This window comes from Calidris pugnax, unplaced genomic scaffold (assembly GCF_001431845.1).
Source record: "Calidris pugnax isolate Ruff unplaced genomic scaffold, ASM143184v1 scaffold56, whole genome shotgun sequence".
Taxonomy (NCBI): Eukaryota; Metazoa; Chordata; class Aves; order Charadriiformes; family Scolopacidae; genus Calidris; species Calidris pugnax.
In genome coordinates this window covers 5,601,433-5,628,962 of record NW_015090839.1, presented here as the reverse complement: position 1 = coordinate 5,628,962, position 27,530 = coordinate 5,601,433, and the positions used below count along the sequence as shown (strand labels likewise).

The 27,530-nt window shown below is 52.1% G+C and overlaps 1 protein-coding gene across 3 annotated transcripts in view; it reads right to left on the bottom strand.

Annotated features, from left to right (window-relative positions):
- The window catches only part of LTBP2 (latent transforming growth factor beta binding protein 2), a 78,190-nt gene that overhangs the window by 35,412 nt on the left and 15,248 nt on the right, over positions 1-27,530 (bottom strand). For all 3 annotated transcript variants that reach the window (XM_014942049.1, XM_014942051.1, XM_014942050.1), the window contains exons 3-7: positions 23,847-24,084; positions 5,056-5,237; positions 3,586-3,756; positions 1,776-1,976; positions 1,134-1,402 (exon numbers count right to left, since the gene is read on the bottom strand). In XM_014942049.1, the coding sequence (XP_014797535.1) occupies positions 1,134-1,402; positions 1,776-1,976; positions 3,586-3,756; positions 5,056-5,237; positions 23,847-24,084 (1,061 nt within the window). The remainder of the gene's footprint in view (positions 1-1,133; positions 1,403-1,775; positions 1,977-3,585; positions 3,757-5,055; positions 5,238-23,846; positions 24,085-27,530) is intronic.

Below are 27,530 nucleotides of genomic sequence, written 5' to 3'. Positions count from 1 at the left end.
CAAGCAAGGCCCTCTGGATTACAGGCTTCCCCATTAGAGCGGAGCCGCCATGGCCCACAGGCCAGAGCTGGCCCTTCTCCAGGCGTGCGTGGCCGCCTGCCCAGCGCTTGCATACCGATCGGCTCGGCTGCGGCGGAGCGGGGAGAGGCGAAAGCTCCCCGCCGGGCTCCTCACCCTCTCATGGCATCACCCTGGCTGGGTGAGGTGCGAGCACAGCAAGGGTACCCCCTGGCCGGACCCCCTGACTCCCCCACAGCATCTCCCACAGCCTCTCTGGGCGCCCACGAGCATCTCCATGCATCATCATTTGCTCCCAGGCGCAGAGAGCTGCCGTCTCCCCACAGAGGAGTGGGGCTTTTCCAGCTCCAGGGTTTGATCTCAATTATTTTTTGTGCGAGGGAATGGGCGAGAGCGTATTCCAGTAGGATGGGAGGGACTGAATCGGGGGCAGCCCCCCAGAAAGGGCTGGGGAGCGGTGGGGAGGGGGCTGATCCCCAGGCTGCCCAGCCAGGGGTCTCGCTGAGCGTGAGCTGCTCCGGGGGAGCTCACAGGTGTTCCTGTGGGTGCCAAAAGCTTTCGATGCTTTTCCAGTGATGCAAGAGAAACATATGGGGAAAGACAAAATAAGAAATTACGATGACTGCGGGACAGGGGTGAGAAAGCCCCTCACGTGCGTTTGCTTCCCAAGGCTCGACTGAGCTGCCCGGGAAGGCGTCGTTCCATGGAAATCAGACTTTCATTTATCGTCTGAGAGGGAAAGGAATTTTCCTATGTTTTATACGTTTCCTACAATAATCGCAGAGCATGGCTGTAAATGTTGCTATAAATAGGGCACCCTTTTTTAACAAGACTGTGTGTGAAAGCCATCAAGTCTGGGTTGTGCCGCCGCAGGGCACAGCCTGGTCAGGGTAAGGGGGTGAGGTCTCCCTGTTGGGCCAAAACAAGGGATTTTCTTCCCAATAACTAACACATTGCTGCCCGTGCCCACAGCACCTGGGTGATGCCCACATTAACGCTGAAGAACTTCATCCAAAGGCCATCCTCTCTGCCCCATAAGCCAACGCACCCGTTCCCCAGAACAAGAAACGCATCTCCACACACATGCTCCAACAGCTTGATGGGTGATCCCTTACCTGCCCATGGAGAGCCTCCCGAAAGCACCTCCCCAGCAGCCCCGGGGCTCGCTGCTGCTGCTGGCCGCTCTCTGTGGCAATGCTGTTGCCATTCCCGGGGGCGTAGGTGTACCAGGGCACAGCAGCCAGCTGAGGCACCAGGACAGCCTCCACGCTGTTCTCCTCCGACACCTCTGCGTCACCCCGCACCCTGGCCACCTGGTGAATCTGCACTGTGGCTTCTGGAGGGTGGTTGATGTGGACGTTCACCAGGGAAGGGTTCAGGGAAGCTGGAAGATGAGTTTATACCACAGTCATGACAAACTGGCAACGATTTGGCACCCAGAGAGCATCTTGTCATCAACAAAGTCACAAGGGAGGAGAGGCAGACGGACCCCACCAGAAAATCCAGAGGAAGATTCCATCTAAGAGAAAACAATTCTCTGTCCCAAAAACAGGACAAATGTACCAAAAACTTTCCCCAGCAACCTGAGCCCTTCAGAAACTAAGGGAACCACTTCTCTAACAACCTGGCCTGAAAAGGCAAGCATAAGGAGGTAGTGTCCTCCTCCGGCCTGTTAATGAAGATCTGAGGAGCACCCAAGTAGGAGGACTCAGAAGTATAAGGGAAATGAGGGGTCTGAAGCCCCCAGCCATGCTCACCCAGCTGGTTGGACAAGGGCAGGGTGTAGGTGGACTGCTTCATGGAGCCACCAGCTGGGGTCTTTGGGGTTCTCCCTCCTTGCTTCTTCTCCAGAGAGGGAGCTGGCAGGTGGCAAAACTTCCCTGTGGAGTTGGAGGGGCACCAGCACTCATCTCGGCCCACGCAGCGCCCTCCGTTCAGGCAGGGGATCTGGCAGAAGTCTGCAAGGCAAAGAGAGGTCTGCTTAGCAGAGAAACTGAGCCACTGCCTCTAGCCAAGGGGTGTCTGGGGGAGACCAGGGACCTGCATCTGGGCCAGCACTAGCCCCCAAGGAGCAAACCCAGCACTGGGCTGGAGTCAGCACTTGCAGCCTAGAGGCAGCCCGGGGTCCCTGCTGCACATCACCATCCACCGGCAGCAGGTGGAGGAGCTGGGGTCCTCCCCGAGCTCTACTTGGGGTCAGAGTTATGGGTTGAAGATGATGAGCCCTTCCTTGGGCTCTGGCCAACCTGGGGCACCCATGCCCTGTGAGGCAACGCGCCAGGGCCAAGGTGGTGTTGCTGGCACACACAACAGGATCCCTTGGAGTGGCGCAGGAGCTACGGCAGCCACATGCGGCCGAGTCAGCACAATTCCTTCTCTTCCGCGTCGCCCCCTCCCCACTTGGCAGGGTTTTTCCTCCCAGCCCAGAAGGGAGCTCAGTGGGGAAGGGAGAGGCAGAAGGAGAGAACGGGCAGAGAGCCACGTCCTCAGAGCCTGTCTCTCGGCCAGCCCTGGCCCTGCCAGCAGCTCAAGTGGGAGAAGCTTGGAGTGGGACAAAAGAATCGGGAGCAATTCGTCTGCACAGGCTCGGAAAAAGCATCCACAGATGAAACCGAAGTCATGTCATTTCTGGCCTCATCAAGATGCTTGGAGCAACCCAGAGCATTTCTCAGTGTGAGCGACATTCAGGCAAGGCACGGGATTTCCTGACAGATCATCCTGACTCATTTTAGCGTGAGATGAGACGCTGCTGCTGCACATCCCAGGATGGCTTGGTGGGTTCATCCCAAGGGATGAGCTTCCACCCTGCTCTGCATTCATTTGCTCAACCCCAGCAGCCAGTTTTGGGGGGAGCAGACATATCTTTGGATTGGGATCTAGGCAGAAACTCCCATGAACCCTGTATCAGTTGGTGTCAACAACAGCCAGACTTTGTACTCTCTCACTGTTTGAAGAACTTGAGAGTTACAGAGGCTTTCAGAGGATGAGTCCCATCAGGTCCTGCAGGCTGCTCCCACCAACTAGCTCCAAGAGGATGTGCCCAACCCACAGCTGGGTATCACAGTGACCTGACAAGCAATCCCAGCAGCTCTGAAAGGCGAGCAGAGGTTTCAGCAGCCCTGTTTATAGGAACAGCTTGCAACCTGCAGCCAGTTCTCCTGGCTGCCACGTGAGTGAAAGGAGAGAACAGGAGGAAATTAGGTGATGAAAGTCAGCCCCAAGACTGGATGCCAACGAAAGCAGTGAGCTGGCTCTGAGAAGGAGGGGGTGGCGAGGCTTGGCTGCAGGCCTGACTCAAACATACGCGTCCCCCCTACCTGGGGTGGGATGGAAACAGAAGTTGCTTGCCCAGGAAAGAGAGCAATGAGGCAAGGGCTGTCTTCCTCCCCCAGTGAGAGACATGGAGTAAGCCCCAAAGATCCCAGGAGACATCTTCCAAGGCACTGGGAGAGGCCACCTCCTCCCATCCCTATAGCAGCCCAAGCCCCCAGTCTGTAGAGGCAGAAAAGGCAGTAGGAGAGTGGGAGAGCAGGCAAGAAGATGGGCTGGGGGCCTCGGGGTGCTCACAGATGCGGAAGCCGGACTTGGGATCGTGGTCATGCCCCCCTTGGCTATAGAGAGTGGTGGTGTCTCCTTTCTCGCAGCTGTTGTAGCAGCGCCCGCTCCGGCACATCTGTTTACAGATGGTGGGTGTGAAGACAATTTTTATCTTCCTAATCTTCTCTGTCAGGTTGGCCCCTGTGAAAGAAAAGGACAGTGTTAAGTGGAAACAGCATCTCCAGGCCAGGGGGCTGGTAATCTGCAGCTCAAGCTCCAAAGCATTCTCAGAGCAAGGAGTGGTCTGTGTTTCTCCCAGGGGCAGTGTCTCTCATTGCCCCTCACTCACTCCAGCCTGTTCTCTGCTCCAGCATCAGTAAGGGCTTGTCAATGCATGAAAAATGGCCAGCAACACACTCTGCCTACCCAGTTGTAGTGGTGTAACTCCATGTGAAGGGACACACATGCGCTAACTTGAGTATAAAGAGTGTTTTTCTGCTTCGAACACTATTCCTTCTCAAGCCATGTCAGTAGCCAGGAGACTGGCTGCCCTTAAACCACTGGAAGGCTTTCCATGCAAATAGTGACACTGGTATCCATCAGAGAGAGCATCAGGACTTGAGAAAACCAATGTCTCCCTGCAAGCGTCCCCTGACCTCCTACGGTCACCTGTGGTCCCCCCTGGTCCCCACATTAGATACTAGGGGGTAAATGGCGCTCAAAGCTCTTGGGGGCTTGTGGAAAACAGACAACAGGCAGAACTATTGTGTAACCACGAACCAGCTGGCTTGACACCACAGCTCTCCATCCCTGCCCAGCAAGACAGCTGTTTCTGTGGGTGCCTCCCTGGGTGTGCTCACCCCCGACTCTCCTCATTTCAGCCCCCACTTTCAGATTACATCTTCAGTAAGGTTCATGGCCATAATCATAAGGGCTGAGATGCCACGTGGTGCCTTCTTGGGGAAGAACAGCTTCAGGGAGAGGCAAGCTGCAGAAGACAACTTGCATCTGTCCTAGCTGGGGAGAAGTTGAGGGTCTGCTGCACGTCCCAGCAGCCTGACCTGATCCTTGCTCATGTCAGAAGGCACCAAGGGAACAGCCAAAGGGAAGAACTAGACGCTGGTTGCACAATCTGACCTCAAGAGTAGCTCAGACTGAGGAGGAAGTCGGAAGACACCATTCCTACAGAGTGAGGTAATCTCCCTCCAGGGCAGCCGTGCTGGGGTGATGTTCAGCACCTCTGGGAGGCATCTGTCACATTCCCCCTGGCTCCTCTCCCCTGCTGTCAGCGTTTTCCTCCCCTGATTTGTCCCCCTTCTGTAGGATCTCTTTCTTCACCAAGCCCAACAATGCCCATGCTGGCCTTCCCTTTCCATCCCACCCAGTGCCACAGTCCTGGGAGGCCCCAGGGTTTCTTGGGGATCCCCAGTCACACTATTCTCCTTCCCCTGGACGTCCCAACAATAAACCCCAAAAGAGTGACAGCCCTGGAGGCCTTACCTCTTGCTGACAAGGTATGCTCCTGAGAAAGGCTGTGTGGCCCAGAGCTGCTCTGCTCATGTCCATTCCCGTTGGGGAGTGCATTAGAGGTGAGTTGGCCATTGCTGGCTGGGTAACGCCGGACAGTCCGTGATGGCCCTGTGTGCTGCGGGGAGACAGGAGAGCCAATTCTGCTCTGAGACCTGTGGAAGAGAAAAAATGAACCAATACTTCTAACGAGTAACTGCATTGACCCACAATGCCTGTCCACAGGGACGCCCTGTGGCAACCTTCACCACCCAGCTGCCTGAGCCACCACCTGGACACCTAGAGCTCTGCCTACCTGAACAGGGTCCCACTCCTCACCTGCTTTCAGTCATCACGATGGCACCGTTTCACTCTAGGGACTGTGCCCCACACCCTGAGCCTGGCAGGAACAGTGCTCACCAAGACACCTTCCCTGTACCCATCACAAGGCGCCCTGGCTCCCTTGCAGCACCTCTGTTGGCCCGTCACGCTCAAGGGCTGCTCCATGTCCCCGCACATCCCTCCCCCAGCAAACACAAACAGCTCTAAATCTGTTCGACCTTGTGGTGGGAGCTTTCTCAAGACCTGCCTTCCCAGCCCCAAACGAGCACTGAAAAACCAGCAAAGCAGGCAGAAGAGAAGCCAGGCCAAGGAAATAAACAAAACTTGGCCCAAGAGAGCCACAAACAAGAGAAAATAACCCAGAAGTCCCTCCTGTAAGTGCAGTGATAATTTTCTTCAATAATTGCACATATGGTTTTTGGTGTTTTCTGGGGACTAAGCATGGAGAAGCCATCCAGCTCACGAGGTCACACTTCTTACACTCAGTGAAGAAGCCATATAGACCACTAGGCAGAGCTCTTCCCATTAAACTGACAGAACAGCACACCTTGCTCTACTGCACTTGCTCCCATTCCTTTTTACTGACTGGCAGCACTAAGCCTCCAAGAGGGTGCTCTGTGCTTATCAGTAAGTGTCTCCCTCACTCTCGCCCTGCACCACCTGCAAGGAAAAAGGCTTTAGTACACCAGGGGCCAAAGTAGGTTGGCTGCCCATATGCCCTTTGAATTTCTTTGGAAGTCCACATCTTGGATTCCTCTGCAACTGAACTTAAGCACTGACAGGTCTTCTTCATACCCTGTCCAACACCTCCATCTCTGACCAAGGGGTTGGGACAAACTAGCTCTGTCCCACCAAAGTGCCCAGAGAGGTCCAGCCCACTTTATGGTTGTCACCATTTTTCCTGTCACAGCACAGGGGAGGTGTTTCTAAACCCAGCAGGACTGCGTGATCCAACGAGAGTTGGCTGACAGCAGCTCTGGCTCACTGACATCCCTGGCTTGGATAGCTTGGAATAACGGTAAGATTTGGGGAGATGGAAAGGGAGCTAATTCTGCACCGGTATTCCAACAGGTCAAGCGCAATACGCAAGGTAACTGTCAGCCAGCGAGCCCGAAATCAGCCCTGAACAACAGAATGGAAAAGATGATGAACAGGTCAATTAATTGGGAACTAAACGAAAGGAATATAGAAGTGAGGTCAAATCAACAGGGGTTATGGAGAACCGCTCTTGTCAAAGGAGTCTGTTTTCATCATTTGCTAGAATTACATACACGCACACCGACAGGCTGAGAGCCCACGCTATTCCGATAAAAAAATAAACAGGGCAGTACGGTGTCAATCAGGCACATGTGAAATGAATAACAAACTGGCTGTGTGACAGAACACAAGAAGCAGTTGTCGCTGGGGAGGGAATTAGATGGGTTCCAGGGTGATCAGTACGAGGCCTGGCACGATTCAAGGATTTCATCTGGAAATAAATATTTTTATTTCGAAATAAACATACGATCGACATTGATAATGTGTGCTGCTGACACAAAAATTTGCAATGTGGTGTATCGTGATGAGAACAGAGCAATCACAGAGAGCAGTTTGGATCACTGTGGAGGGCAAATCCATCCAAGCAATATGGGATTTTAATAGAGCCAAATGCAGAATTACACTTCTAGGAAGAAGGAATGCAGGCAGCAGCTGCAGATAGGAGACGATCCTGGAAACCAGAATGCTGAAAAGATTTGGGGGGTAATGACAAGCAATTAAATATGAACTGTCAGTTCAATGCCCTGACATCAGGGCAGTGAAACACTGCAGGAACAGGGAGGTATTTTTGCCTCCCTACACATCCTCATCACAGCGGGGAGTATGTATGCTAAAATATCACATCTAGTTCTGATGTGAAATATGTCACATCTTCTAAGGGACGTTGAAAAACTGGAGAGGATACAAGAAAAAACATGACAAAAGTAATTTGAGGGCTGGTGAAAATGCCTTTTCTATAAGAAACCTAAAATGTTCAATCTTTTCAGTTTAGCAAGAAGAAAGAAGATTAAGAGGTGCTCTGATTACAGGGCACAGGTTCCACCACAGGAACAAAACGCCAGGTGTAAAGAGCCTTGTAATCTAACCAATAAAGGCAAACCATGAAACAACATCTGCAAACCCAAGCCAAACAATTCCCACATGCCCACACGTGGGAAATCATGCCCACACGTGGGAAATCATGCCCACACGCAGCCACTATAGCTGTTTCCTTTCTGCAAAAAACACCCCAGTAGTGGATTCCCCAACTCCTGCTACCATCGCCTCAGGAGAGCAACGTGTGCTGCTGGGAGGTATCACTGGAACAGTGCAAATATAACCAAATAAAGATGCATAATCTGTGCTGTCATGGAGGCAACTTCTGGCCTTGAGCTGTAGGAATCCAAGAATGAACGGTTTTAATACTAGAAACCGAAGACCCCAGTCTGGATACTCATTACCTAATTGCTTCTAACACAGGAAAACTGTGAAAACGGGTGGCTGAGCTGCTGAGAGGAGGCATGAACAGGAGTCCTGAGAAGAAGCAGCGCTGGTAATCCGTGCTGCTGGGCAGACAGCGGGCTTTGCAGGCTGAAGGTTCCTACGCTGTTTGGTGTGGAGTCTGGCTACAGGTCATCCAGGGATGGAGATAGAGCAAATGGGATCGGTCAAAGAGCACAGATGGATAACAAAATCATCACCTGCTGATAAAAATATTCGCAAGCAAAGATCTAAATTGAGATGAGGACAGAAAACAGTGCTTGGTTTTCAATAATCAGAAAGGCCAACCAGAAAAACTGCAGAGAACTGAACTTTATTTCAGTTCTACCCCAGTCCCTACCAGCCTCTTTCAGAAGCTCTCCTGAGATTCTGCAGAGTACCACCTACCCCTGATGGTCATGGGGACCAGGCATGACCTGCACACACATTTCTGAGCTACTAATCCAGCCCTGCTGCCAGCGAAGCAACTTTTGGTGCCTATTACCTTCTGCTTTGTTACCTGGTGTGCTACTGCTGGCTTTGTTAGTGACAAAGGAAAAGCTGTACAGAGCTCTAGGGAGACTCCAAGCATAATCCTATGGGTGAATGTGGGTGGGTTTCCAAGGTCTTTTACTTCATAGACAGAAGCACCCCAAGGAAAAGAAGTGAGAGTTCCCCAGCTCAACAATGCTCACTGTCCTAGTGCTGGTCACTTGAGGGCAACTTGAGCCCTAAGTTTTGAAGATTCGCTGGGTGAAGGTGACCAGTGGCATAAAACAGGGAAATATCAGCTCTTGTGCTTGAAAAGACTCGCATCACATTTGTCCTTGAGGAAGGGAGCATGCTACATGCAAGTAGCAGGGCTTGGCCGGGCGCTACCCATTGCCTGCCTGAAGGAATTCCATCCCTTGGCTTTATGGCTTGTAAAAGAAAAAAAATAATTAAAAATTCCCAAAAATGCAACATATAAAGGACTTTGAATAAAATAATCATTAGCATTTCAGTTACACAGAAAAGTGGATTCTATGCGCTTACTGTGAGTGGCAGTGCCAAATTCACAAAGCAAAAAAGGAGTACGAACATTACTCCATGGCTTGCAACACTTGAGGAAAAGCTGTCCTACTGGGATCCTGTTGGCAAAGCATTCCAGTGTGTGTCACAGCAGGGGGAGGCAGATTTGCTTTGAATTAATTTGTTTATTTGGTTCTATTCTAGGCAGATGAGTTCTGGGATTTGCAGGCTGAGTTGAGTAACACCATCCTACCCTGGGCCACAGAAATCAATGGCGAGGGGCGTCTTTCCATCTCAGTTTGTCACTCCCAATCCATCCCCAAGTCACGCCAAGTGGCTGGCTCATGGTCAGGGAATACAAAACAGAGCTTTTCCCCTTCAAACCTTCAGAGTCAGTCCATGCTGGGTGGATGGGGACTGGTTTGCTTGAAGGATCTCAAGGATCAGACCTGAGCTCACCACATTAGTATCAACCTGGCAAGAAGGCAGTAGCAACCCCTAACAATCTGGTGGATCTTATATATTAAGATATATATGGCCAGAGCTTGTTCACTTCCCAGGGATCTACATTGCCATAAGTTCTCTCCCTGGTGGGTCTGTCCTAAGGGTAAAAGCAAGGATGGAAAACAGATGGGGCAACTCCAGATCAGCAGAGTGGGCAGCTTGTGCTACCACTTTCCATGCCTCCACCTGCTCAGGGAAGAGATACCGAAGAAGAGAGGAGGTTGAGACCTCAAAGACTATGTATCTGGGACATTTAAAGTCCCAGGGCTTCATATTCATTCAGCCTCCCTCCATGCGGTATTACTCACTTCCACTCCTCCAGCCAGGCACATGGCCAGCACACATCTCTGCAAAGAGGCAGTGGTCTCTTCCTTTGGAGACGCCCACCTGCCAAGCAGCTGGTTTCCCTGCTCTTCATCCATTGGAGCTGCTGACAGCTTTCTCCGTGTTGGGCACAGCCTGCGGGGCAGAAATAACGTGCAGACTCCTAGGACACCTCTCCTCCTGGGATCTCCTGGGACACTCACCTCTGTGGTGTCCAGCTGACAGCAGCTATGATCCAGGGGAAACACGGGTCAAGGAGAAACGGTAGAACGAGCAGTGTTCTCCTTCCAGGAGCATGGATGTGTGTGCTCCTGCTGATCTCTACCAGGCTGATTGCTGAAAGGCCACTGGCTGAGAGACTGCAGTCACCAGCACATGGAAAGTTTCACTCCTATAGGTTTTAGGTGTTAATCAAAATTAAAAGAGATTCAGGATGGGAGGGAGCGGTGCAGACAGAGTGACTCACATCTACAACAGGTCAAAACTACCCCACAAGTACTTGTAGATGCCCCCTTCCGAGGTGCAGGTCAAGGACCTGGACTCCCAATAAGCCCCTGAGGACACATGCCAAAAGTCAGGAGAACCGAAGGAGACCTGGTCCCTTATGTTCTAGTGCTACAGATCTCTGCAGGATCCAAATGACACCTGTATGACATCCAGCAAGGGAACTGCACGCCTACCACTGCACTTTCGCCTGTCTAGAAATGCTTTATTTTAAACAGGCTTTGTTACTGGTTATACTCTGCTCTATATTTACTTCAGAGACTAGAGAGGCTAGAGAACGTACAGAAATGTTATATTCCCCAGATAGGATGGCTCTCCTGCCCAGTCCCGGATGAACCCATTCCCTGTCCAGAGGAGGTGACTGGTATCTCTCACCCTGCTGGGGACAGTGAGCAAAAGACTGAGCTGGCAGGCTCCTAGAAACCACATAGATGAACAGGAGGACCGCGTTTTTCTGAATCAACCACAGGTTTTTTTAAAAGCCTGCAATTTCAAGACTACGTACCTAGAATCACAATAATCCAGTCTAAATCACCAAGACCGTGGGGTCCAGAAAACAATACTGTTTTTCTAACCCACTGTATATAGAAAGCATTTTTCAAGTCTCTGATCACTTCTAATGATCATGGTTCTCTGGCCAAGCAAAATCCACAGGGAAGCCAGATGGGTATACAGCTGTGGCTTCTCCCACTGACCTAAAGCCAGGCATCCTCCTTGGGGTTGGAAGCAAAGGTGGCAAACTCTTCAAAGCACTTCCCTCTCCCCAGCAGCAACACCTCAGTCTCTCCTGGATTTAGCTTCTATCGACCACTCTTCATCCAACTATTGACTTTGGCCAGATCACTAGCAAGCTGGGAAATGGTGTTTTTTGCGTTTGCGTAAAGGAAATGCAGAGCCAAGTGCCACAGGAGTATTACTGGCTTTTCATCCGGCCTGCCTCGCCCTCTCCCCAGCCAAAGCCTGGCTGACCACAGCAGGGTGGACAGCCCAAGGCACTACGGAGAGAGTGAATCCTGGACAGTGCGGTCAGCAGGGAGGGGTGCTCACCCCAGGCAAGGCAAGGGCTGGCCAGATGAGGATTGGAAAGTCACTCTTCCAGCTGGAAACAGAATCGCACCCTGCTGAGCATCAGGGGGAGATGATAGAGACCTAAGGAGCAATTCCCAGGAGGGCAACAACAGAGTGGGGCAGCGCTGGGCAAAACAAAACTGAAGATAAGAGATCCTCAGAGAAGCAACCATCTTCCCAGAGACCAGGAACCCCCATCCCAGGGTCCGAGCTCAACAAGCTCCATCTCTCAACATCTCCATACAACCATCCCGCTGCCTGTGAAGGGACTGCTGCCTCCAGCCAGCAGGAGAGGCAGTGGGGCTGCCCAGCGGGGCTGGGAGCAGGGTCCCAGGGAGGAGAGCTGCTGTAGCATTGCTAAGTCCACCCCAGCTCCTCCAGCCTGCAGCCTGTGTGCACAGATCCAAGGCAAGAAGGCTCGGCCAGGACGGGGGCTGAGTCATGCTCAGCCCCTGATAACCTGCCAGGACAACAGGCGGGTTCTCCCCTGGTTTTTAAACAACGAACAATACACTCGGTGTCTGTCCTGTCCATCCGCCTGTCCCTTTGGCTAGATGCCCTCCCTGCTTGGGGCCACGGGGACCAAAATCAGTGATTCACTTCCCCCTTTGTAATGCTCGGCAGTTGCTGATTTTCCACTAAAGCATCGCAGAAGAATGGGCAGCCTCAACACCAGCGTCTGTGTCTACGGGGGGAGAGAGAAGCAGCCAGCCTTGGAAAGCAGCAAATTGACCGCAGACCAGAAACTTCCCCTTTCTTGGACTCCAAACAGGTTCCTCAGCAGGCAGACGGGATTCATGGCTCAGGCTCCAGGCCCTGAGGAGGCATTGCTTAGAGAGCACTCAAGTTTATTATCAATTAGCTCACAAACATGCTGACAAGGAAGACAGCTCTTTTAGGACTCGGGGAGGAGGGGGGAAACCACACCATACAAGGCACCTGACTTCAAGCCCACCCAGACTATGTCCATAAATCCTGGCTCAGCTTATTATCCCCATGAGCAGCAGACATAGCTCTGAAACCTGCCTGCTTCAGGCTTCCCAACTGTCCTTCCTGCAGCTGCCTTCAGCCCTGATACCTCCTGTGCAAGCGAGGGAGACACCGCAGTGCAAAGCCCCCTGCTCCCCAGGGTTTGGTGGAAGGCAAGGGAAGTTCTCCTGGCCATGAGAAGCAGCTACCAGCCTCCCCGAGTCAGCAGACCTTCCCGGCTGAGCCAAACAGGACCTGTGTGCCATGAAGGCCACAGGAATGGTCACATGGGTGCCTTCATGCCTGATTCACAATCACCTGCAGCCAGATCTCATGCCAGATGGCACACCACACACAGGCACCTGGGCTGTCACGGGGACATCAAGGCAAGTGGCAACCTATCGCTTACCACAACAGGTCTCAGCTGCCAGGGTTTCCCCTTCCATGTTCATCTGCCACCACGTAGTGCACAGCTCACACACATCATCGGGCAAGCAGGAAGACAGTCATCCAAATCCTCCCTCCCCTGCCAGACCTCAAGACCTCCTGTGGGCAGACATGCCATTGAGAGCACCCTTCGCCTTGGGCACAATGAGCTCTGCCAAAGCAGGGCTGCACAGGCAGGAATGAGGGTCAGGCTCCCTGCCCCACCAGCACGCTCAATGCCATTGGCATATGCCCAGTCCAACACCCAGATGCCACCACAATCCCTCATCACAGCTAGCAAGAGGCTGTCACTGAGCCCTCACTGCTCTTGTTTTGGGCTCTCCTGTGCCAACTTGCTGTGGTGACACCAGCTCTCTGACTTATGTGCCAGTTGGCTGGCTGAGATTTCTCTGGATGTCTCACTACAAATGGCAGCAACAGATGTGCAAGTCCATGGAACAGCAAACGCACCAGGTGTCTGCCCCATGCCACCAAGCTCAGTCCCTCCTCCACCACCACCCTGGCATCTTCCTTCCTCTGGTCTCCAAAGCAGTCATGCTGGTGCTGTAGGGCCACCCGAGCTGGCTCCCAGCCCACTGTGGAGTGCATGAGAACAAAGAGGGAGAAGGAGATGGGCTGTGAACACTACTTTTATCTGCTCAGGGGTTGTCAGACACCGCGTAAGTAAACCTCTATAAGCACATAGACAGTGAACAGGTTCTCTTTAACTGGGCCCTGGGGGTCCAATTTGCTCCTGAGCCAAAGAGGCTGCTCACACGTCTCCACACAGCTCTCTGCTGACATTAAATGCCCTTCCCTTGCCACACGTGCCAGCTGCCACTCTGCGAGTGCTCCTCTTTGCTCTTGTGTATTAGGGAGTGAGCAACTGACTCCCTGGAAGCAGTCCAGCTCTCCAAGCATGGGAACAGCACCTGCCTGGCCCAGAGAGGCTGCAGAAACGTGCCCTGCACAAGGGCACAGCACTTGGCTTTCACCAGGAGCAGCAGATCATGCTCCTGGTTGGATCCACCAGACCTTAGTGCTAACCCATAAAGCAGCCAGAACCATGATTTCCAAATGCCAAGCGTGATGAAGAGCTGTTTGTAATCTGCCTGTCTCCAGACCTGAAGTGCAAGCCAGTGCTTCCCGGAAAAATCAAAATGCAGACTGCAACCTCTCTGAGCTTCAAGGGGAGCCAGCAGAGGAACCAGGCCAGGCTACTTGATTACAAATGCCACATCTGGGCCAAACCTTGCACACTCCGTAGACTAAAACAGGGATTTAGAGGGAGAAGGAGGCCAGATGAACTACCACCCCTCTGACACAGCTGCCCAAGCTGGCCACGGCCCGTGTGGCTAGTGGCAAGCGAGATGGGTGGCTGTGCGGCCCTTCTCTCCCCAGCTCAGCCACAAGTTCCTTCAGGCTAAAGTGGTGAGAAAGCTGCTGCAGTTGACTCCCCTGCCTGCATGCAGGGCCTGGTGTTTGGCAGCACGATCAATGGACACGGCGCTGCGGCCAGAGGCAGTCACACAGCTGCTCTCACACCTTGGTGAGATGAGATCCATCCAGAAGCATCCTAACAGCTGCCACCACATGAAGGTCTCCATCAGTGCCACCATCTTACTGCAGACATCACCCCATGGCCACAACTTTTGCACTGTTACAAAATCAGGTACAAAAAGATGGCACAGTTGGAGAGCTGGGTTGTCTTCCATGCAACGAGACCACCTCACAGAGGGTTCAGCCACCACCACCGGCCACAGCAATGCCTTCACTGCCCCTCTCCTCCTCCCTATGCCCCCCAGCATAGGGAGCAGCAGGGTCCTGCCTGGCAGGGGAAGGACCTGGATTTAGGGCAGAGGCACACAAGAGAGGACAACATATCAACCTGTCCTTGTACCCACAAGCACACCGAGATCTCCAGCCCAAAGGACCCTCTGTCTCCACAAGACACAATAGCTGTGAACTGAGGACCCAGTTCCCATCTAAGGAAACCTGCTGCAGAGGCGTTCACCAGAGAAAAGCTCACCACTGTCTGTAGGGAGGTCACTCGTCTCCCCTGTATAGCAGAGAGAAAACAAGCACTCTGGAGTTTCGTTTCCATCTTATGACAAGCAACACTCACCCCCTCCACCAGGCTGCCAACTTCAAAGCCCTGAAAAAACACTTTGGCTCATTCATCCTCACACCCACATGCACCCTGGGGAGTCGGGGGAGCCAGCTGCCTGCCCCCTGCTTTACATGGGACACGGAGAGGGCAAGCAAAGCCCCTCTCTTTCATCCCAAGCACACGAGTGGGGTGAAGAGCTTGTGGCTGCACACACAAACACACACAGAGGGCATGAGAGCAAGAGAGTGGAGAGGGGATGTGTGTAGTCCTCTCATCTGGAGAAGGGGAGGCTCTTCATCCACAGCAGGAGGTGCTGGGAAGTCTCCCACTCATCCTGGAACACTATGGATCTATGACATATTTTAATCTAAAATAATGGTTGAACACCCAGCAGGACACCTGGCCTTTGGTTCTATTAGTTAGGGGTAGTTAGGTCTCCTCACATCTCTTCATCCCCTGCCACACATAGGATTTCCTCACCTGCAGCACTCCAGCCATGAGAGCTGTGCTGGGATGTGACACTGCTGCCCACTCTTGAAGTCCTGGCCCTGCCAGGGATCAGGAAATTAGCATCCTGGTGATTTTATTCTGTACTGTTCTACACTGGCTCCATCCCTCCAGCTGCTCAGTAGCCAGAAGACTAGAGCCTGGCTGCAGACCAGGAGGGCTCCTGGCCATGTATGCATGATGCCTGGTGGCAAAGCCAGTGCTTCCAGGGGTACTGTGATCACGAATCTGCTCTCATACCTCTCCCACGGGGCCTTCAATATCCACACCGAGGAGCAGCAGGGAGGAGAAGGTTTCATGGCATCCCTGGTGGGAAAGGCTCTGGAGCAGGCAGAAAGGCTGCGCCTGCCTTGGCAGCGCCTGGGCTCCAGCTCCTCAGCAGAGCAGCTCCAGAGCCATGGAAAAGGCAGAGCTCCAGTGTCATTATCAACCTGTCATTACATCCCGGGAAGAGTTTGGCACTTTGCTGTTGTAGAAAGCCTCGTAGCTGAAAAATTAGCATGGCCACCCTGGCAAGGCTACAGGCAACCTAATACACTCCGTCTGCCCCCTCCAGATAGCCTCGGCCCCCGAGTATGCTCCCCATCCTCCAAGGCCAGCGTTTGGCCCAGTTTTGCAGATGTGGGTCTGTTAACCATTCCCCTCAGCTCCCTCCCTCCCTCCCTCCCTCCCTCCCTCCCTCCCTCCCTCCCTCCCTCCCTCCCTCCCTCCCTCCCTCCCTCCCTCCCTCCCTCCCTCCCTCCCTCCCTCCCTCCCTCCCTCCCTCCCTCCCTCCCTCCCTCCCTCCCTCCCTCCCTCCCTCCCTCCCTCCCTCCCTCCTTCCAATTTGTCAAGATCTTTTCTGGCAAAAAAGAATCCCTTGACTCAGTGCAGGACCCCAGGGTGTGCAGGAAAAAAGTCCATGCGACTCGGGTCTTTTGCCTCCAAAGTCCTAAGCTCTGCTGGTCTCTCGTACATGGCCACACTGCATTACTCTCCCCTGTCTAATTTGCTGTTCACTCCTACTCTGCAAAATCTCAGCCTCTCCTTCTTCCAGATTTCTTCCTCCCATGGAGGATTTTTTCCTTCAGCTGTAACAGATAATATTTTTCCAGCCTGAATCTCTTCTTAGTTCCTGTCTGTATTTTTAATTTCTGAAGAGAGCCTCCATGCAAGTGAGACAAAAATGGGTTGGTGCAGAGAACTGGGTACCAATCCTATCCAGCACCAGGCTCTCGGGGCAGCACTTCTCAGGGTGCTTCTGAAGAAAGGAGAGGTGAACGTGCATCTTTTATACAGTCTACATCTCCATTTCAACCGCTCCCTGTATCAAATCATCTTCAATTCATCCATTGTGTCCTGCCAGCAGTTGGTGATTTATGGAAAACACTCGAAACCAAAGAGAACAGCTTTGATATTGCTTAAGTACCAGCTTAAACCAAATAAGGCAGCAGACGATCAGGTATGAGAAACTGCAGTGTAATCCATATGCTCAAGGGAGCTGAAAGCAAGCTGGATGACAATCCTAATTCAGGCATTAGGGGAAAACTCTCCAGCGTTTGATCATGTGGCCTTAGCTCTCTTCTAACATCTTTCTTTTTTATACAACTGCTACATAAATTGTATTGTCATAAATGTCCCAAATGATGTATGTATAGTATATAAAATAGGCTATAAACTGGATTTTCTGTACTACCTCACCTACCACATGTACAATGCATTTGCCCTGCTCCCTGCTCTCCTGCATGTAGTCTCAGACTAAGCTGACAGTAGCAGCGTTTTTTCTTTCAGTTAGAAGGAAAAGTGCATTTGAACGTTTTCTCCTGAAGCCTAGAGGCTGAATTAAGCTATAGGAACGGCTCCCAAAGAGGTGCAGAAGAACCAGGCCTAATGTAAAGACCATATTTGGAGTTTAAAAGGAGCCTGAAAAGCCAGCTATCCTCCTGCTGCTCTGAAGCATATGTAACCCCCTAGAAAGTAAATACATAAAACACATAAACCAGAATGGTGCTGACAGCTTTAAAACACTAGAAAGTAGAGCAACTGTATCTGGTGCCAGGCTAAAGAAGGTATATCATGTACTTTAAAAATAGAAGTATTTTTATGTAAGAAAAATGACATTTACGCTCCTCTTGGGTAGCTTGAGTTTTTCCTTTAGGCTTCCCAGCCAGCTTGCCAAGGGCTTTCAACTGTGTCAAAGCAAGAGCGGCGCCGAGATCTGGAGCTTATGGAGATCTCATTGCCCCGAATGGAATCTCTTTTCACATATTCTCACACAGACTGGCACTGGCTTTTTAGTTTCAGTTTTTTAACGAGGTCTCAGATATCTACTAAAGTTGGCTCTCAAGCAAGGAACGTAGATGCTTGGCCACCTCGTGAAAACTACTTTGCCAAAGGGAAGCACCTTAGAAAGATGCAATTAGGGCTTATCTGCACTGGGAAAATATGCATAAATACGCCGCAGTGATGGAAGGCAAGGTTGGCTCCAGTGTTTTACCCCAGAAATTCAACGTCACACACTGTGGATCTCCTGGGCTGATCCTATTCCAAGCAAAGTAGGAAACCTGTCACAGCCCATGCCACGGGAATGCACTTATACAGAGGGGCTTCTCAACCAGAATCAGCTTTCATTTTCTCTGCTCTTTGGGTATTAGTAAATTGTAACCCTCGTAAATGTGAGGTGAGTGACAGTCATAAGTGAGCAGAAGAGCAGGAGGTGTGATCAGTAGGTACGTGGCTGGTACAGACCTCCTCCTGGCACTATACATATCGTGGACAAACAGTCCTGGACCCTCAGCAGCAACCCAAGTAAGGCAGTAAGAAAGCTCCACATCTCCTCATAAATGTGGAAAGTTCAAAGCTGGCAAGACAGGAGGTTCCAGACCCTGCTTTAACAATCTGTCTCTGTTTGGAGCAGCATCTTTAAAAAGCAAGTGATCTTGCAATGAACTTTCTTTTTACCTGCTAGTCCTCAGTGACAACAAGCTAATCAAGCTGATTTCGACAAGTCACAGTTCTCAATGTCGTGTTATAAGTGGCCACCCCAGTATGGAAAGCTTTACATCCACCCATGGGCTCCACTCTCCTCTGCAAAGGACCACGCTAGACATTTGACTGCCACCAGAACGGGAGCTGGTTTCAGCTAATTTTCAAAAGGGGGAAAATATACTTCCTCCATCCAGCAACCTCTGCTGCACACCCAAGATCCTGCTTTCTGCTTGTTCCCTGCTGTTCTCATCCTTTGCTTCCAGAAGAGAGAACAGAGATTTTGGCAGAGCCTCCCTGCTGGCATCAGGTTCCCAGTGTCCCCAGGCCAGGAACACTTGCCACAACTCCTCAAGGGCTGCATATAGCCCTTCCTCTCATGCGGAAGGGAGGAGATGTCTCCTCTAAGGCGCTAGAGAGGAGGCTCTGAGATCAGGAGTCAGTGGGACGGGCATGTCGCAACTCAGCCTTCTTCCTTTTCCATCCTAAAAACACCAGGCACCTCCCAGCAACTGCTTTGCCTAAACAGAGCCCTCTCGAAGGAAGCTCCCTGCCCTCAAGAGCTTAGCTGCATTAAGCTGTCTGCACAGTGTCTCAGCGCTTCATACCACAGCTATGTCCTTTTCCCTTGCATTTTTGCTGGTAAAATGCTTTGCAGGTCCCAGCCATCCCTTCTTTTCTGTGAAGAGGAAGGATGCCTTGCTTCCCAGGCAGCCCTCGTCCAGCACACACATCCCATCTGGGCAGCACAGCTCCCCTGTGTAGATGCTGGTTACAGATTTATGCCCAGCCCTCCTGCAGGAGGGACCCTCTCGGGTGGCAGCAGCAGGACCCTGCTCTCACGCTGCCCAGACTCGGAGGCAGCTGGCCATCCATCACAACGAGGGGCAGGGGCGCAAGCCCTTTCCACTCCCTGCTAAATAAACAGGAATTCTGCTGATACTCCAGCCTTAGGAAAACAAAGCTGTTTCCATTTAGCTCGGCTTCTGGGCTGAGGTGCAGCTCCACCCGCACAATCATCCGTCGGGGCTTTGCTTCTCCGGGCAGAGATTCAGGCTGAGATCAAGAAGAGGGAGGATTTGCAGCTAGTCCATGCCGGGAGGGCCTCTAACACCCCCAGGATTTTGCTCTCCAGAGCACTCCCTGTTCCAAGCAGCACAGTGCTGAGGCCTCCCAGCTTCTGCGGCAGCTACCAACTCCCCGTAGGCTCCCTCAGATGCCCAGCTCTAAACCTCCACTGAGCCACAGCCTGCGGAAGGGACTTGGGAAGTGGTACTCATTGCTCAGCCTGTATTTTAAGGGATGAAAGCCTGAGCATCACCAGCTCCAGTGTCAGCAAAGTAAACACAGAGCTGCCCTTCTTCTAGCCATGGCTTCCCCTGGGCAAGTGCTGAGCTCTGATAGGGCTGGGTATGTCTTCTTTAGGCTCAAGGAGAAGAAGAGATAACGTCCACCATGTGGGCAAGCAAAGGATGCTGTGATTCTTCCCCTCCAAACAAAGGCACCGATGGCTCTGTGTAATATGGCAGCACTGACAGCTGATGCTCAGGCTGACATCCATGGCTCCATCTTCCCAGGACTGCCAACATGCCCAGAAATGGATCTACGGCAGCTACACTGGGAATGCCCGCAGACCCATTTGCTAACCTTCACATCTGCCAGGTGCAAATACAAACCAACCAGCACAACCAGTTGCGTATGAGCGGTACAACCCTGTTGGTCAAGGAGCTGCTACTTCTCACTAAGGCTAAGGGCAGAAGACTGACAGTAACTTATCTCCTGCTGTCACAGTCATGCTTCCTGGGCTCTCCTGGCAGGGAAGGCTCAGAAGGTATCACTGCTTCTGCTTCCAGGCATGAAGTCTGGACAGCCTGAGCACATCTACCAGAACCAGTGCCATGAAAACAGGCAGCTGCCCCTTCATGCTTTTCACCAAGGCTTTAAAGGCTCCTCCAAACTCCCAAAGACTTCCTGCCTCCAGACCATGCTACTCTCCACAGTGAAAGGGCAGTCATCACAAACAGCAAGTCCAACTAGCTGAGGATTAGAATTCATTTTAAAGCAGCCCCAGCCATTCAGACAAGTGGGGACTATTTTGGTGCAGGCCATTCCTGAAAATCCCAGGACGTCAGTCTCCTCACTGTCTCTAAATACTCGCTTCAGAACGTACTGAAATCAAAAACAACCCCATATCTGCTTCGTGAGCTGATCTTTGGAGAGGATTCATGGGTTTTGTTGCATGTTTATACAGCATCTAATACAACATTGTTCTAATGCACAACTTCAGAGCTTCTGATTGCTACCTCTGTACAAACAAACACAAGCAAAGCCAACACACACACACAAATAAACTAAAAGAGAAAGCAAATTCACTCATGTGAGGATTGATTTCCTGTCTTGGCACAGCAAGATGAGGCTTAGAGGTTTATAAACTCCAACTCTTGCGCAACTCCTCCTTGTTAGCAACATGAATGTGCAGGGAGGTTGGGGATGGTCATTTGTCCTGGATCTCATAGTCTTCTCACAATCACTGACCTGGAACCAGCAGTGTCCTCTGTCCACAAGAGCTTCTTCCTACCTCTTCCTTATCAACAAATCAGACAAGCAAGCCAACTGCTGTGGGAGCATGGTGGATTCACCTTAAAGTCAGTGTCCCACCAGCACAACCCATTTTTATCCAGGAGGAAACCAAGGACTAGAAAACCCAAGCTGTTCCTCTCAGACTTGATAGTGAACTGAAATCCAGTGAAGGTAACCCTGAATTTGCAGTGCCTTGTAAATATGAGCAAGATCTACCTAGTTCTGGGAAGGCAAATACACTTCTTGCTTTTGCTGCACCAACCCAATTGTGTGGAGAAAGCCCGATGCAGAAGCACAGAAAGTACTTTGGTGGTAGCACAGAAATAGGTGATGTAACTGCAAGAACCAGGCTCCAAGTTCAGACAAGTCTTAGAGCATGGTTTCACAAGACAAATGATCTACCTAATGAGTGGCTTCCCTCAAACGGGGAGTCCACCCCTTTCCTCCTCCCCACTGCTAGCCTTGCAATTCCGTCCAACCCTTCTGGTCCTGGTGTAATATTTCAATAAGCCCGTTTAGCCCGCTGAAGTGGCAGAAAATTATCCTTAATTTTGCTGTGTTATTATTTTTTTTTTTTGCTGGTTTATAGAACTGAGCCACCTTACCCAGGGGCCAGATGAGCACCAACGGCAGCGCAGAGGAAGCAGTGGGAGGGCACAGCCGGGTACAACAGCAGCAAGAAGCGTGCCCTCGGCTGCGGAGGCTCGCTCTTACAGCGCTCCACAGCTGGCCCAGAGGTCGGCAGGATGAAGGGGATGCTCAAAAAAATATAAAAAAAAATATTCGGAAAACAACCCGTCTAACAGCAGCAAGACTTTTAGGTCGTGCTAGTTGTCCACCGCGTGTTATATGTGCCACGGACAGAACCTGAGCAACTGAATTGTACAGGAAAACCACCCAGAGGCTGAAGTGAGGTGCTTAGGCATCACCCAGGCAGGGAAGGCACAGCACGGGACGGCTCCAGAAGGCAGCAAGCCGTGGCCATGTCCCAGGCACCCACCTGCGGCCGTCCCAAAGGACGAACCATCAAACGCTCTTGCTGAATCTGGTGGGGTAAGGCGACGTCCTACGGCCTCCGTGGGGAGGGAAGGAGAAATGGCACGGCATGGTCCTTACCGGAGTCCTGTTACCTTGGGAGAGCGCCAGAGGATTTAAGGTACGGCAGGCAGCTGGGCATTCAGCAATCCCAGCTCAGCCATCGCTAGCCGCTGTGTCTGACTGCGGGGAGAGGAATGCTCTGCCAGCGCCCGCACAGCCCCCCATCCTCTGCACGGAGCCTGAGGTCATGTTCCTTACTGGGAAAGCCTTCAACAGGTGCTGTATCTCCAAGGGCATTGCTCTCCCGCCCCTCCAGTCCTCGCGCACGGAGCGGTGGCACGGAGGGATAGGAGGAGGTCATCCCTGCGGGGAAACTCGTCGGCAATGACCAGGATTGCAGGCACGTGAGAGGGCTGCGTGCTCGCTCGGGGCAGCGATGACAGGGGCTTGGCCACCTCTCCCTGCCAGCATCACCTCTGCCTTGCCTGAGTTTGGTTCCCATCAGATAATCTTTCATTTGGCCACCAAGGTATGCCTGCTTCAGTGAATTACTCGGTGTCAGTCAATTCCTTGTCAGTCATTTGAGCCCCTCCAAAACTGCAGATAGCTGAGAGTAAGTGTCTAGAAATGTCTCCAGCCCATGCATTGCCTCTGCTTCAGAAGAGACAGAAAGGCAACAGCTACTTGAAGTGCAACAGACACTTTAAAAACAACCTGCAGAGATACAGAAAAACAAAGGATGACCTGCCCTTCCCGCAGGCAGCTCTAAGTGATGCTGACAGAGAAAGTCAAGACAAGTCGGAGAAGAAAAGGAGAAACTGGAGTTACCACCTGAAATTTGCTGTCATGTCTTCTTGACTTTGACTGAGGGACTTCTGCTAGAAGCCATGTGCAAATTCTCTGCCATGGTGGCTACCAGCAAAACCAGTCTTTCTGGCCCAGCCACTGGGTGAGTAGCAGCAAGAACACCATGGGCCTTTAGAAGCCATGCAGACACTTCGCTCCCATATCCAGGGACTCTTACAGAAAAGCAGAGGTGTGGGTTGGTGTACAGCAAGCAGGCACCATTCCCACCTCTCCACCCCACCGAGCTGCCAGCACCACAGAGGTGCTTGCCATGGAAAAGCCCCTTTACTGCCTCCTTCAACATAAAACCCACAGCTCCAGAGGGACTTCACAAAACACAAAGTGTGGAGGAGTTGCAGCTCAGGTATAAGAGCACCTCAGCACTGATCTGAGGCAGATGGGCTGAAGTTGTAAACTCTTCCTCACCCAAAAGGACCAGACAATGCCACAGTTGTCATTCCGAGCTTAACATGCTCCTCACGGAGTCTCTCCTGCAGGGACCTCCGAGAGCTCCAACAGCTGCATCTTTACTCCTGTACCTGATGTACGGGTGCCTGCCTGGGTACCAAAATGATGCACACCACAGAAATATGGAACAAATGGTTCAGTAACACCTAGAGTCTGCCAGGAGGCATCTCTGAATATCATCACTTTGCTCACACCAGCATTTAAGAGCACACCTTGTCTCTGTGTACCTTCCTGTGGATACCACCTGGACATAGCGCTCTAAACACATCCTCCTGGGAAAGAGATTTAACCCCCACTCCTCCATCCATCCTGCAGCTACCACTGCTTATCAACTGGACAAGGGCAAACTGCTGAGCTTAACAGTCCTCCTTCACTGTGGGACAACCACTAGCCTGTCCCATCCCTGCATGTCCCTGAGGACTGTGACACAATGCTGTTGACAAACCAAGTCCCTTGGAAGGACAGCAGGGCCTGACCCCCTTCTATCAGCTCCCACAGCCCAGGCAGGAGCCTCCACCAAGAGCCGAGCTGCTCGGTCTCACAAAGCAGAGGCTGTGGCCCCACCAAGTGTGGCATTAGCTGCCTGTGGATTTGGGAAGCATCCTGCCGGGAGCTGGGTTTGACTTACACAGCCGGGACGTGCCGTGGAACAGGTGCCTGAGCCCCTCGCAGGGAAGCATCCCGCCCTGCCGTGCTGGTCCTCCTCCGGAGGGAGCTTGCAGGGGGCTGGAAGGCAGCACCGGGTGGGTGGTACTCCTGCTCAGGAACAACTTCTTCACACCGGGAGCCCTGGAATCCCGAGCGACAGGTACAGACCTGGGGACGGCTGCAGGAGCCCTTGTTCTGGCACGGTGGGTCACAGACAGCTGGGGAGACACAGAAAGGTGGTTAGTGGACATGGGGCTCCCAGCAGCGTGTTCATCCCAACAGTGGTGGCACCCAGCTGGGGCAGGACCACCAGGGTGTCCCCATCTCTTCTCTACAGGCAGGTCTCAGTGTTACTGCTGCCCTGGGTTCCTAACACAGAATCACAGAGTTGTTGTAGGGGTTGGAAGGGACCTTCGACGATCACCTAGTCCAACCCTCCTGCCAAAGCAGGTTAACCTGGAGCAAGCTGGAGAGGAACGCATCCAGGTGGGTTTTGGTCACTGCCATCAGACTTGTTTCTGTTCCCACTTCTCCCCACTGGTCTCTGTGAAGCTCTCTTCCAGCAATACTCACTTCAAAAAGCTCACAAATGAGCAGCATGGTCTGCAGGGAGCGTACAGCCTTCAGCACTGCCCACAGCTCTCTGAGCAGGATCTCAATCCCAGGGCAAGGGCAGGCAACGACTGCCAGATGAGAAGACAGACAACAATGTGCTATCACAGCCTCTTGGGAGTAGTTTGTGTGTTACCTTCCTGCTTCAGTCTGTTTTGGGGTCTGATTTGCATGGTCCCCTCAGCTGTCCCCTCCAGAGCTTTCCAGCTCTCCCTCAGCAGCTGATTTTGGAGTCACTGTGCTCAAATTCCTCGGCAGCTACGGGGACTTACAGTTCATTAACTTCATGCCCAAATCACCCTCTGAGCCTGTGTGTGTTCCTAATTACAGCACATCAACTTCAGTTTGCGCCCCGGGAGGAAAGTGCTATTAATTATACGCTGGACCCTAACACTTCCCAAGTCAACAGATGCCAAATTGGGTTTATAGCCCAGCCAGTGAGATCCAGGAAACCACAGCTTGCTCAGGTAGGACTGGGCTTGTTGTTCTGAGCGAGACTAATTGAAAAGGCACTGGAAAACAGTGTTGTCCCTCAAAGAAGGAAAGGGCCAGCTGGCCAAAGGGTAATGAAACCCCATCCGACAACACAAGGTGGGCATTAAACTCCAGCTGTATGGGAGCCCTGTGGATGGGTTGAAACATGCAGCCATCGCTTCTGCTGAGGGTTGCTTCCCCAGGACTGCCCCAGGGAAGCTGCAGAAGCATCTGACATCTCACCACCTTCACACACAGCTGCTGGGCTTTCATAAGCCCGTCCCTCCCTCTCTGGCTGTGCTCTCCACACCCCTGAGATCCAAGCTGCTTCTGGGCAACAAACATACAGAGAGCTCCAGCCTCATGTGCCATCCACACTTCACCCCACTGTTGCCAAGGGAGCAAAGTCCTTATACAGGCTGCGAGGTCGTTTCAGAGCAGTATAGCCCCCATAACGTGTCCCTCATCCCAAAACTGGACTGCCATCAGCTTTTCCTAACTAGATCAGGGATATGTTGGCTGGAGTGTTTCATTTGACCTTTATTACCATGTTAACGCTCAGGAAGAGAGGGAGATCTCAAGGAAAGGGAGAACCCAAGTCACATAGGGCTGCATATGTTAAAGCCAGAGGTTTTGATTAAATCCCCCAGTAAAATAAATCAGCCACCACTGCAGACTCTGGAACAGAGACAGGGTCCCAGTCAGGCAGGAATTAACTGGCTCTGGGAAGTCTGGCACTCCAAAAGTTGATGTAATTTATAATACAAAACTCAGCTGTGATTTAAATAGGCTGCCAGTCCCTACTGTTATCTCCCAATAAATGCCTGTTTTAACAAACACCACCAGACCAGGAAGCCTGCCATTGAAAACAACCGCTTCACGTGCTGAAATACTGCAGAGCTGCGACGCCGGGACATGGGATCACAGTGGTTCTCACAGCCTCTCCCACTAACAATGTTCAGTCAAATTAGACTGTGCCCTGCAGCAGGAAAGCGGCGATAAGCAACCAGGCACTCTAAAAAGCCCCTAAGGCAGCTGATACAGAGAAAAGGAAGAAGGCAATGGAATTAGTCTTACGGTCCCTTCATGCAGCATGGGTGGGGAGCTGCCCCAGCTGAAATATTCCAGCTCTAGGATTAATCCCCTTCCTGGTCACCTTTGCAGACTCAGAAAGACCTTGAAAAAGTCACTGGTTTTCACTCAGTCCAGCTATGCAATGTAGGGAGAGCAGATTGTTCAGCAGAAGTATTGCCAATGCCAAGTGTGTGAAATCACGAGTCAGGCCCCCAAAACCACAACATGGACAGAAGAAACAGGACAGTTAAAATATATACGTATTTGGAATCTTTTTGCTCTCTGGTTTCCCAGGGGTTACTCAGAGGTGTCTCTCCCCAGCTGTGGGAGCTATAAACAGTTCTGTTAAGATGACAGCCACTCATTTCTTCTCTCTGTAGACTCATGTAATGACCTGCTCCAGGAGCTGGGACGTTAGGGAAAGCAAAGAGAGTCATCTTAAAACTCTTAATTAAAGGATGAGATCTAGAGCACTGCTGAGGTATCATTAGTAGCAATGCTAATTTTTTCAAGAGCATCTAGCGGTGCCCTCACAGATCAAGTTGGGTGCTGTCAGGTCTTCAGTACATGATGTCAGTCCTTCCAGCAAGGTCACACTGCAGGGACGACTGCGGCATGACTCCAACCACCCACCTAGGCCAGGCAGGCAGGACCCTTAGAAGGGAAGGTCACCAAGTCCAACCTCCCATCTCTTTGCAAGCACACCAAGCCCAGGACTGAGCAATGACATTCATAGAATCATAGAATCATAGAATTTCCCAGGCCGGAAGGGACCTCCAAGGGTCATCTAGTCCGACCTCCCCGCAGTCAGCAGGGACAACCCCAACTAGACCAGGTTGCCCAGGGCCTCGTCGAGCCTCTCCTTGAATATCTCCAGGGATGGGGCCTCAACCACCTCCCTGGGCAACCTGTTCCAGTGCTCCACTACCCTCACAGTAAAGAACCCCCTTCTAATCTCCAATCTAAATCTGTTCCCCTCCAGCTTGAAGCCATTTCCCCTTGTCCTGTCACTACAGGCCTTTCTAAACAGGTTCTCCCCAGCCTTCCTGTAGGCTCCCTTCAGGTACTGGAAGGCTGCTATTAGGTCTCCCCGGAGCCTCCTCTTCTCCAGGCTGAACAACCCCAGCTCCTTCAGCCTGTCCTTGTAGCAGAGGTGCTCCATCCCCTTGATCATCCTTGTGGCCCTCCTCTGGACCCTCTCCATCAGGTCCATGTCCTTCTTGTATTGAGGGCTCCAGACCTGCACACAATACTCCAGGTGAGGTCTCACCAGAGCAGAGTAAAGTGGCAGAATCACCTCTCTGGACCTGCTGGCAACGCTTCTTTTGATGCAGCCCAGGATGCGATTGGCCTTCTGGGCTGCAGCTGCCCACTGCCTGCTCATGTCCAGCTTCTCGTCCACCAGAACCCCCAAGTCCCTTTCCTCAGGGCTGCTTTCCAATACCTCACCCCCTAGTTTGTATTGGTGGCGAGGATTGTTCCGGCCCAGGTGCAGAACCTTGCA